The sequence below is a fragment of the Pleurodeles waltl genome, chromosome 2_1 (genome assembly GCF_031143425.1).
Source record: "Pleurodeles waltl isolate 20211129_DDA chromosome 2_1, aPleWal1.hap1.20221129, whole genome shotgun sequence".
In the NCBI taxonomy this organism is placed as follows: Eukaryota; Metazoa; Chordata; class Amphibia; order Caudata; family Salamandridae; genus Pleurodeles; species Pleurodeles waltl.
In genome coordinates this window covers 616,731,156-616,744,281 of record NC_090438.1, presented here as the reverse complement: position 1 = coordinate 616,744,281, position 13,126 = coordinate 616,731,156, and the positions used below count along the sequence as shown (strand labels likewise).

Genomic DNA, 13,126 nt, shown 5'->3' with positions numbered 1-13,126 from the left:
CCGGTTAGGAGTTTACATTGCTAATAGCTCTAACTTGAGCAAATGCAAGACCCATTGTACTGCAAATGCTCATTAGAGTATGTGTTGCCCACACTGCCTTTTTGCTCTAGTTCTGGGAGGTGCATAACTCTTTCCCTACAGCTGCACTCTTTTACTACAGCTGTTCTTGCCACAGATAGCTGGTTCCCCCGAATGGAGATGTAGCCAAAATCGCATTAACTAGTCAAATGTGTGCAGTGCCATCTTGCAGTGCAGTCATTGGGACGAAGGACGTTTCCTGTATTTTGCCGCCTTTGCTGTTCGCTGCAGTGCTGAGGTCAGGCCGCGTTCAGAGCGCGTATGGACTAAGCTGCCTGATGAGCTGCCCGAAGTTGGCTGGTGTTACGGATCAGCATAAAACCTGCTGCCTTTCCTGTGCCTGGGCTGATGTAACTCACTGGAGTGGCAAATTACATCGGACCTACAGCTGTAACCCGACATTATGATTAATTTGATCAGTAATTTCTCCTGTTTTTCATTTTAATCGGTGTGACTATTCTGCTGTGGCAGGTCTTTCAGATCTAATTAAGATAAATTTCAGAGTAAAAGACTTGGCTGAATTTTCGAGTAAAGTGCCAGCTTCAAGTGTGAAGACCTGCGGCACTAATCAATCAGCTTCTGGAAAACACACTCAGCTCAAGTTCAGCAATCAGCCCATTAAGACCTAAGCAAATTTCATAAGCACCAGAATTCTTCAGCCAGTCTTTTAAAAACATTATGACTTAAAGAGGAGCCCTGTCCTCGTGTCCCTAAATGAGTGAATTGTTCTAAAGAAATCCCACGAACGGACACTTACATGACATTTACTTTTGGGTGATGTATTACAACATTTTTGGCTCCCACAGCCAACTGTGGCACGTTCTTCCTCATGCACCTTCCCTCTTAAAGAGGCCATCTAGTGTAGAGAGCAAAAAAAGTGTTGCTTACCCAGTCTGCATCTCCAACAATCACAACAAAGGGATTCTAGAATGCTGCTTTGTTTAATGAAGCCAGCTAGGGGTTTGAGATATATTGTGACGTCATTCACTAGATGGCTCCTTGAAAGTTTTTGTTTTAAAGTATTCCCAAAGGACTGCTAATGTTTTAAGATGTTCTAACAAACCAGCTTAGTAAAAGTTATTAATCAGGTTTCACCAGCTAGTAGGATATCAATCTCTTAATGGTCCACGAACAGAACAAGGTGACAATTTCCCTCATATGCTGAAGGCAGGTTGACGTGGGAATGAGTTGTGATCACTACTATTTGGGGATTATAGGCTTCAATCAATGGCTGATGAAGGTGACGGTGAGTGATTTGAGGGCATTTTAGCTATAAGTTGTGCCTCACAAAAGAATGCAAGATCACCAGTTCTTACAACTAAGAGATCAATCAGTTTGAGCTAGTAATGTGCAATAGCTGCAAAAAAAGAATGGCCATTACAGTGCTTAATTTGTAAAACAAAAATTGTCTGGGCCCTTGTCAGGAGGCTACTGTAGCTTGCACCACCCATTGCCTTGGCCAGCAGTGCTAATGACACTACCAACACAACTACTAACCATCACAATCCTACAAGTGTGAAGATTCAGACTATTCCAGGCTCCCAAAGCAATGAGAATGGCTTAGGTGACAGGTATTAGTCAGTTTTAATTTTCATTGAATTAATAAACAGCTGTTGTTGTGCTAGTGTTGACAATTAAGTCTCCGTGGTGGGCTCAAATTAAGCCCTGGGCCAACGTGGCAATATCTTCAAAACCTCTGAATGTTTGTGGCTTGATGGTTAACATTTGTTGGACATTTACAGTCACTTCTAACCTTTTCTGAAGACCTATAGATGTCAGTATCCAATAGTCATTTACAATCTCTACAAAGATGTACATGCCGTCAGTTAGTGTCCCAATAATTTTAAGGATTTCCTTTGTAGGTGCAAGGGCAGTAAATATACTCCCATGGAAAGCCATTAGACATGCAGGATGTTATCTGGTTTCGTATTCAAATATGATCCACCTTTACTTAGGTGTTTGGAAATGCAGGCCCCTACATGTACCAAAAGAATGGGGTATATATAAGGTGTCCCATCACCCACTAGCAATGCATGTTTGGTTATATTCCCCCTTAATATCCACTTCAGAATATTGTGCTACCAGAACATCATGGACAAAATATCAAGGACCAAAATATATGAAGGTACGTATATAGGGGTAAATATAGGTTTACTTTACTTAATTCCACAGATAAGTACCGATTTCTCCAATGTAAATGTGAAGTTAAGAACAGGAAATCCATAACTACCTGGGTGCACTCAACTTCTCTATATCTTGATCCTCAATATGTTGGCTATGATATGTTTGTAGTATGATGTTTCATTAGTCAATGTTTCAATATACAAGCTGTTTGATCAATGCTGATAAGGCATCAAGTAACCTATAATAAGCATGACTGACATATACCCAAACCTTACGCTGCCTGCTCCTCAGGGTGTGAATTACTTTGCTTCAGGTGGTAGCCCACCTCAAATGCCATAGCGCTTGCGTGTGAACAGTACGATGTTTCTACCAACCATAAATCACTTGGAATAAATTGATGAGAAGACATGGCAGAACAAGTAAGACGTAACCCCTTTAGAAGAGCAATCCCATTAAATCATCGGAGCATGTTCACCAGTGCATGTTAATTCTTTGTCATCATCCCATAGTTTTGTGGGCCCAAAAAGATTCAGCTATGGGGATGCCAAAAAATAATTTGTCAGTTTCAAACATGAAGGCTTGTGCAATCAACAAATGTATATTCAATACTCTTCCAGCAGCTGCATCTTCACCCTATCAAACTTCCTCCATGCTATTGCAGTTATATTAGGGAAGAAGTATAGTCTAGTGTATCCTTAACAGCCCTTTCCTGCACTGAGCGCCAAAAGCAGGAGTTGAACATTATCTCGAATGTGAAGCATGTCAATCATAATAATGTATTACCATCATAATGCTTGTTCTTTGTGGCAGTAAATGCTCATTGGTTCTATGTGCAATGTCATCAATGATCCCCCGAATGTGAGTGTCATTTGAAGGCAGTGCACGGGTAATGTTGCCCAATTATTTCCACTGGGACGATCTTGCCACCACAAAATGCTAATAGGTCTAATATTATTACTTCTGGACACGTCTGCATATTTCGAAATTACTTCCATTAAGTCTTCAGACAGGTTTGAGAAAATGCTTCATACAACGTATAAGGTCAAAGTATTCCTTTCAGCTATGTTGGGGGATAACCTTATTTCTCTGGATACTTTTCGGACAGCATACCAACTTTTGCCAATATATTTTTCATAGGCCCAGTATCCCCAGGAGAATGGATTTTGGCACAGTTCGTCATTGACTTAGAAAAGGTGTTATTGGTTTTCCATGACATATAATTGATAAGCCTAGTTACAGCTTATAGGTTCGAAGACTGGCCAAGGATAAAATGTTGGTCCACTATGTTAGACTACCATGGTAGTATCAAAATCCACAATACATTTTGATGTCTTATTAGTAATTGTTAAATATCTTTAGTTTGGCTTTAAATCTGCATTATTGTGCTTTGATTTTCTCAAATGCTGCCACTTACATTATGTTCATAAATTACCCTTTGACGATTATCAAGCAATTGTAATGTGGCTTAAGAGAAAGTATACAAATACTATTAGCTTAGCATTCTATAATGCGTCCAGGCTTGATGCATAGTACTCCAAAGCCCTTCCGGTTCAAGGCAACACAGTCATCAAAGCAATGTATCCCAGTTATTTATATCTGACTCTGGATGCCTGAAGAAATAGTAATTGGCATCAACACTAAAGGACTTGGCCATTAAGCAATGTGCTGTTGAGCTCAATACAAGCTGTTTTAAACCGTGTAACTGATTTCTTTTTTGATCAGCAGACTTCAATGCGACTGATCTGTTTACTAAAAATGGAAGCTGGTCATTTGGAATTTAAAATCTCTGAATCATTGTCGTTAACTTGGTTATTGGTCGTATGAAACACAGCCTTAAACTACTGTAGTCGCCATCTATTTACAGTTTTAAATCCACTGAATGATGTCGTTAGCATTTTTGTTATCTCTGTCATTACATTTAATTTATTTAGTTGCCTCATAAACAAAAACATCTAAAAAAAAGGTAGCTCATAAAACCATAATATCCGTAATGGCTTTGGAAATATAATACTGGTCTGTCACTGCATCGCTGAAAATGTGTACCATGAATTGTAAGCCTATGTCGAAACCTGATTTATTTTGCTACCAAACTTTATTGCATTCCATTGGAATTTGAACCCTTGTCTCTCTAGCTTTCTATTGGCCTACCTACCCCTACCTGGACACAATTTTCAGATTAACCTACTCAACATTTTCATTGAAAGAGTACTGGTTTTATTGTATGCTTCTACACATTTTCCCATGTGGTTTATGCATTGAACCCTGGAATAACACTGAACAACTTTGCCTTCGGGGTGGTGTAAAATATGCCCCTGTGTCCTTGTGGTGCTCGAGGGGTGCATCAATTTATGAGGAAGAATAACTAATTACTTCTTCACCAGAGCTTGTGATACTATCAACGAGGGACGTCTTCACTGTCGTTTAAAAAGAGAGCCACATACTCTGGCAGTAGGCCAGGGATTCACTCGTTAAAACTCAAGATAATTTAAGAAGTGGGGGTACAGATCATACATGGTTTGACGTAAATGCCACTGGCAGATGCATAATTGAATCGGAAGCTGAGACCCCCAGAGCAAGTGACTCTTCAGAAGAACTTTATAAGTTAAACTGAAGGTTAATGCCTTGTGAAATTCTCAAACTAAATTGCAATGGAAGCTGGTAACCAGTTTATGTTATCAACTTTCACACCTCTAGATTCAGAATTGACATTAGAGAATTGCGTGACACACATAACGTTTATGTTGAATAGTTAGACTCCTATCTTGACTAAATCGTGTCTGTCCTGACCATTTGTCACTGATGACGAAGATGTGTGCCTTCCAAACGCAACAATTAAAAATAACTGAAATCTTTTGGTGAGTTTGGGAATTGCTTGGCTAATAGGATCTCCTCAGACAAGTTCTTCAGTGTTCCTTTTGATATTGTGCCTAGATAAAATGTACCTTCAATTTGCAAAGACCAGGCACTTGCTGACAGAGGTGGAGGGCATTTCCCATGTGTCATATGCCATGTTCCTGCCCTTTGTGAACTGTAGATATGTGTAATGGCCTTGTGTTTGCACCCAGCGACCTTTGAGTACAGAGAGAAGGAGGACAGAGTACAGGACAAATCTATTGTCTAGGCCAGGGTTCTGCAAAGTCAGTCCTGGAGAGCCGGGTCCATGCCAGGTTTTTAGCATATCCACATTTAGAAAACAGATGTTTCAGAAATCTACATTTTTCTAACTGTGGATATGCTAAAAACCTGGCATGACCCAGCTCTTCAGGACCGACTTTGAAGAACCCTGGTCTAGGCCTTGCGAGGCTCAGCCAGATGTCATGATCTGTTGGTGCTGCAGGCAGGGAGAATCAGCTCTGTACCCAAAGAGCATAGCTACAAGACATGCCTTGTGGGGTCTGTCAGCACAGCCCACAAGGTAAAACCAGCCGAGAGTTATGCCCAATGTGCACTGCATGTAGGGCAAGACAGTATGCTTTGAGGGTGCTGGGCATTCTTACAAATCACAATAAATTTACTGAAGCAGCTTAAGGGCTATTATCATTATCTAGTAAGGTTATGTGCTAAGCTTTGAATATTGAAAACCTTCAAATTCTCTGAACAACTCCAGTTAAAGGGGTATTATGGTTTGGAGCTAAAATCCAGAAACAATACTGACATTTCACAATTGGGTTACACATACATCCACAACTTCTTTCAATGCATTTATCAAGGCATAACATAAGCCTTTCATGATGGATTTACAAATGACACCATCAATAACATCAGTGGTGACATTAATTGTAACACAGCCAGTTACATCATAATTAATATAGCTAAAGGGGGCTTGCATAAGACATTTGATGGAAATGAAAGGCTCCAGATTGACTGACAGTCAGCAGCTGTTGTCTTACTGATCACAGACAGTTGAGAGGTTGCTGTTCTCCTGACAACAATGAGATGTTCTCACAGAAGTTACATAGCAACGAATGCAGATCCACTGACAGGTTTCTTGGAGATAGAAAGCTGTAGTTACACTGACAGCAAATAGATATTTTCACAGAGATTACCTAGAGATGATTGACATCAGTTCCTCTCAATAGACAGCTCATTGAAGAAATATGTGCTTCCACTAACAGCCAGGAGAGGTCCTCACTGAAATTCCACGAAAACAAACAGAAGTCTTCAGAAAGAGTGCAAACAGACAAAAGCCTGTAGTTTAACTGTCAGCCTAAAGATGTCCTTCCAAAAAATATAAGGTTTAAATGCCAGGCCACTGACGTACTAACAGACATTCATGGACACCGCAAAAAGGCCTCACACACCCTATTAGTTACATCAAATACCCTAAATGTGCGGATTCCATGAAATGTCATAATATCCCCACAAGTACCATCATTTGTGCACACTATATCAGTGTATACCCAGAGTAGCATCAGCTATTAAAACGTGCAATCTTAAGCTTCAGCAATCTTTTTGAGCATGTCATTGGTATTGCTGTTGGTGTTGGTGATGTCACCCATGATTTAATCTGTAACGTCCTTCATGATGTCATGGGCAGTGCACTATGGGGAGTTACAACCATAATTGGTGACTTTCATTTTTTTTTTAGGTTTTTGCCAAAATGTTCCTTGAAATGAAGGTGAGTGAACCTGTATGAATGTTTAAAAAAAATAAAAGATACTATCTAATCTTTGTTGAGAACCAGGAGGTCCCTTGACCAGAGTCTTTTAAGTGAATTAGTAGATCTCAACACACACACGCACGCACACGCTTTCTTTAGTATGTGCAGTTCACACCACATGCAGGGCATCATTTACACCTATACAGAGACACCTGAGAAATAGCCTGACATAGGAACTTTCTTTAGATAAAAAAATACTTCAAAGAATATTAATCTGCTGGCTTAAAAGTTCTGTTTCTAGCGTGAAAGCATTTCAGTGAAATCAAGTAAAGGATAAATGTTTTGTTGTACAGGGAAAAAACTATTTGAACGAAAATATAAATCTATTATACACTGTTTCAGTGTTATTAATTTTTTTTCTATCCCTCATAACATCCCCAACAAAGCATGTCTAAGCAAGTCACTTGCATTCCATTTCAGTCTCTGAAGACATGACAGCTTCTGTACACTTTTTCGGAGTAATGGTTGTTATCGCCCAGTTTTTTTCTAAATCAAACACAAACATCCTTCTAAATTACAGGCCTTCAATGACAATCTTTCTAGGTTGAATTGTTCTAAACTAATATGGCTCAGACAGATTTTGAATAATGTAGGAGAATACGGCCCACAGAAATATCAAGAAATCTGAAATTGAATTTATCCTGTCAGATTCTCGCTTAGTTGATCCGTATTGCTTTAATATTCTACAAGCTGAAAACCATTTCATTCTAGTTCATAAAGATCATCACGACTGAGGATACAACATTTGAATTTAGCTTATTTTTCATTTTCCAGGAGAAGAGCCTGCCATTGCGCTATAAAACTGATCAAACCCTTTCTAGCTGTTGCACAGAACTGAAGACACAAACTAGTACAAGACTGCTTCATAAAATAAGTGCTTACGAAGGTGAATGAACTTTAAGGTTCTTATTTTTAAACATCTTCATCTTCTTTCAAAAACAAGGGTTTAGTCTGTCTTTATATATTCTCAATTGGCCTTATTCACAAGGGTATATTGGGTCATACATGTATGTTTATGACCACATTTACTCGTTTTACACTTGTCAGGAATTCACAAAGGGATTACTGGCTGGTGTCAACTTATCTAGTTTGCTGTGATCTCTGCTAAGTGCTTCAAACCCATAAATCCCAGGTTTGGGAAAATGGGCATTCCAAAGCGTGATTAGCATTGGAAGATTGTGAACGCCCATTCAAAAACTTCACTCCACCCTGAAAGTGGTAGAAATTGTAGTCTAGTCAAAAGCTGACCTAAATTATTTTACACAGTGGGAAGAGAAATAGATCACTCCCAGATAGGCTAAGGTCTAGGTTGAGGGGTTTGCCAATGACCAAAAACATTTTCACTGTGAATAAGGAATAGAAACTGTGTGGAGCAGTTTGCTAACGAGAACTCCGCTTATCAGAATGGGATAGCAATGGGAACATGACATGACCTTCTCAGAAGTACGTCTGGAAACCTGCACGTAATGCTCTGAATTTCTTTGGAAGTCAGGTCCAAAGTTATTGTAAAGTACTATAATTCCACACCACATTCCGAAGCATTGTCTTTAATTTAGGGCTTAATTGATAGGAATCATTGTCATCTAAAATTCATTTCAGCTACCTTAGGGAGATTAAAGGCAAAGCAGACCCACTGAAATGTAACCTTTGATAGGCAGGTTGCACACTGATTTACAGTTATCTTCTAAGAAAAGAATGCTCCTGTTTTGCTCCAGAAAAAATATAACAGGTGTGAACATATTATGGAAACTGCCCCAGGGGTGCAAAGGGCGTTTGTGTCTGTTTTCTGGCACACCAGGTGCACTTTGGTATTAGAGAAGGGTCCACATGCACTTCTGGGTCACTCCCTCATTTGCATCAGGGCACTCTGCGTACCCTTTTTATGTTGACCTTCACGTACTATTTCAAATGTAGTATCAGGGCAAATAGAAGTAGTAGATATTCTACCACACTAGTTTCATCTTCTTCCATCTTCATGTTCTATGATTTTACACCCTTCTCCTTTGATGCATCTACTGAGGATAGACCTTGAAAGTTCTTTATTCTGCAAAGTTCATGCGCTACCTTGCTCTTTGCTTAATGTTATTTTTGAGTTTAGAGATAACGTTAGAAAAACTTCTTCTAAACCCATCCATTTCTGTCTATGAACGTTGCTACACTCCTAGAGAAACTACAGACAGCTATTTAGATCTGCATTTGTTAAAGGTGTTTCTTTCTTCTTGGCTACCATGACTAGTTTTGCTCTGCTGTCAGAGAGCCCTTTACAACCTCCCCTCTGGATGCATCTATCCCCACTCTGAGGGTAGATTCCACAGTCCATTAGGACTCTTGCAATGAAGGGATGAGTCTAATCAGTCTCAGCAAAGGCTGTCTGTGCAGTGACCTATCCCACTTCCACTTTTCTAGTGCTGTTGGCAAGAAGCAGGATTCATCACCTCCAGCCACTTGGGGGTCCAGGAAGGTCAAGATCTCACCAAAGGTTCGGGCACATGACTGGCAACATTTATCATTGCAAATCTAGAATGTCAACTCTGCCTCACATATGTAGCTGTTTAATTCCTGAACTGGTAATTGGGAAAGCCCTCCAGCTGCATTGTCTGTGCACCATACTGCAAGAGGCAGAGTTTCATTTTTCCTATTTATGTCTCAGATTTCAGGATGTGGTGCAGAAGGGCATGTCAAGATAGAATGCTGTGCGCTTCCAGCAGTTTCACATGCCCAATTCATCACCCCTCAAAACCTCCATGTGCACCGCTACAATTCCCACCAATCCTTTGAATCCTCTGTTCTGCGTTCACATTGGTCACATCTTATCTTCCTAATGCTCCCCAGGAGATTGCCTCTCCTCACCACTGATATCTTGGAGGGGTCATGCTTCAGGCAATGTTTTCTATAGCCTCAACCTGGTCAAGAAAGAGTAGGCAGAGGGTACCAGTGCATGTGCTCCTTTGCAGTACCCTAAACCATGGATGGCATTCTCCCTGTGCTCCCCTTCTTCTAGGAAGGAGTCTTTCCTATAATTAGTTAGGACAGCACTTCTTGGGCATTTAATGGATTGTTTGGTCGAATCGAACCTCCTGCTTCTGCTCAATCTAGTGCTTCCAGGGTGGACGACAAGCACAGCCCACAAAGCACTTTGTGCAAAGTTCAAACAAATGATACATTCAAGTGCTCCCCTTGGATTGCCTTCTATTACCTCATGCTCTGTCAACCTGCTTTCCCCACAATCTTACTTTAGCAGCATCTTTAGGAAACTGAGCACCATATGCGGGTAGAGAGGTGTTATCATATAGGTATGTTGCAAGACACAATCAAAGTCATGGGTCAATGAGTCCTGGTGCCTGTTCACTGAGCCTTCATGCAGCCACATATGTCTTTTCAGGCATTCAAGTTCTCAGGACAGAGGGATGGTCGTGGGTTAGAGAACCTTTAGCCCCACAAGTATGCCATGATGAAGGAAATGGTCATGTCCCAGATATGTTTTTTCGACAATTAACTTTAGCTACATTTAATTGATTTACCTTTTTTGTTGATCTTCAATTTTTCAAGGAATTGCCATAATTCTTTGTGGTATTTAAATCAACCTCTGTTTTGCAATTAGGATACTTGCAGATACTTCCATAGTACTCTAAGATTTGACAGTGAAAAAAATCTTTCGAAGTAAGAAATCCAGAATAGACAATCATAACTAAGGGACTGAAGTATGATCCTTTTTGAACACCATGGTTGTGCAAAATGCATACTGACTGGTTTGTAAATGATAAGCGATTTGATATACAACCAGTGTACTAATAGGTCACTTCACAAATTGTCCATTAACAGGGGGTTGCAAAACACCTTGCCTAATGAATTTTAAGTTGGAAGGTGAGAATTTGTGACCCATAATAAATGACTGTGAATTAAGGATTGGGGCCTGTGAGGGACCAGAGTATTGTGTCTGCATTTGCATTCACAAATGGAAACCATTTTTATTTCAAAAACAGCTCATGGGCAATAATAGGCTATGGTTGCCTTATTTTTAAAATAATCATGTTTGGGGACACATCGGGGAGCAGGCACTGGTGCCCCCCGAGTCCACAAACAGTGCACCGTTTTCAAAGAGGAAGCTGTACCATGGGCATTGCGTTTGGTGTGTGAGGTATGATTAGCAGCAGAGTGACATACCTGAAGTGGATTTGGTGGTGTGAGTGGTGATGGAAGGCTACGTCCTGGTGACTGGCTGGTTTTCTGAGGTGAACTTGATGGCTGTTGTGCAGGTGTTTGTTGGTTTTGGCTTTGAGGCTGGGTTTGGTTTGGTTGCTGATGGTGATGTTTCTGCTGTTGTTGCTGCTGTGGCGACTGCTGTTGTAACTGCTGGGATTGATGCTGGTGTTGTCCCACCTGTTGTTGGCTTTGATTTTGGTGTTGCTGATGATGCTGATGATGCTGTTGTTGATGCTGCTGTTGTTGGTGCTGTAGTTGCTGTAGATGTTGAAGTTGTTGGAGCTGTGAGTTCAACGATGAGGTAGCTGTCCAAGAAAAAGAAAACATTTACTTGAGCAAGGTTCAGCTATTGAGCTACACAGCATCACACTTTGCACATTTCCTATCAGCCAGGACAGGAATATTTTGTTTTCTGCCCTTTGCCAGTTTGATCTCTACTGCAATACTTATACAGTTATGAACAACAATTTCATTTTATGTGTATATATTAATAATTTTACATTGCCCACAAAAATGTCAAGCATCAGAACACAAGACCAATAATAATGAGGAACTGTATCTACCTACCTAAATAATACCTAATTAGACAAAAGAAAGCAAAAATGTTGGTGGGGTATCCAAGCAAATATAGATCAGGTTTGGGATGATGGATTGTATAAGTTTTCATTGGTGTTGCTAGTTGCCAACTCATTTTCTGCTGCTAAATAGTCTCATAAAATCTGTCACTAGTACGTTGTGAAAGTACCTGCATATTCCTGAACAATAATCAATAGGAATCTAGGGCCAGATGTAGCAAAATTTTGCGAGTCACAAATGGCCCGAATCGCTATTTGCGACCCCGCAAAATCGGAAATGGGATGCAAAAACCCCATTTCCGAATCGCAAATAGCGACGCAAGCCATTACCGACTCACAAAATTTGCGACCCCATAGTGCGACCCGCAAATAGGAAGTCGCAATTTGCGAGTCTCAAACCATATGAAAAAGCCACTCGCAAATTTCGACTAGTCGCAAAAAGCCCATTTTGAACACCCAATTTACCACTAAGTGAGAGCAGGTGGTAACCAGAACCAAAGTATAAAAGGAGACCCAGAAGGCACCTGGGTTACTCAAGATGGCGGAGATATATGTGATAGCAAGGAGGAGGAGAGTCCACGCCACACAGCAGAGGAGGAGGAGGAGGAGCCAGAGACAGGAGAGGATATACATAACCAGGCAGACACTTTTCCAACAAACAGAGGAGGAGATATATGATAAATACAGACTCAGCAGTGCAGCAATATTAGAATTAATAGATCTACTCAATCAGCAGCTTCAACGCCAGACTGTGCGCGGCAGCGCCATCCCCACACATGTGCAAGTGCTATGCTCACTGCACCTCTTGGCCTCGGGTAGCTATCAGGGGGTCATTGCTGTGGCAGGTGGGGTATCCCTAAGTGCACTCTCACGGTTTTTCAGATGTTTCTTAGATGCCATACTCACACACATGTCCATATACATATACCTACCCAGGAATGAGGCAGAATTCAACAGCACCAAGTTGGAATTCTACAGGATTGCCAACTTCCCACATGTAATAGGGTGTGTAGACGGGACACATATACAAATCTGCCCTCCTGCAAATCTGGAATATCTGTTCCACAACCGTAAGTGTACCCACTCACTGAACATCCAGGTGGTATGTGACGCCCATTATGTCATCACTGACATGGTAGCCAAATATCCAGGGAGTACACATGACTCCTACATTTTCAGGTACAGTGGGATACACCAATGCCTAGAACATGGGGAGTTTGGAGAAAGATATCTCTTAGGTATTTCTGAATACACCCTGAAGATATACACAGAGGTCACTGTAGAAACCATCCATGCCCTGCTAACATTGTCCATTTTTGCCAAACAGGTGACAGTGCATATGCGCTACGACCATGGATACTTACCCCATACTTAACACCCAGCAATGAAACTGAGAGGCGATACAACATAGGAGGACCCGAAATGTTATAGAGGGGACCTTTGGACTGTTGAAGGCAAGATTCCGATGCCTCCACAGAAGTGGAGG

At 40.8% G+C, this 13,126-nt stretch overlaps 1 protein-coding gene across 1 annotated transcript in view; it reads right to left on the bottom strand.

Moving 5' to 3' along the window:
* POU6F2 (POU class 6 homeobox 2) overlaps positions 1-13,126 on the bottom strand; it is a 1,003,473-nt gene that overhangs the window by 269,504 nt on the left and 720,843 nt on the right. Inside the window, exon 6 of the mRNA XM_069215810.1 lies at positions 11,027-11,370. Within this exon, the coding sequence (XP_069071911.1) occupies positions 11,027-11,370 (344 nt within the window). The remainder of the gene's footprint in view (positions 1-11,026; positions 11,371-13,126) is intronic.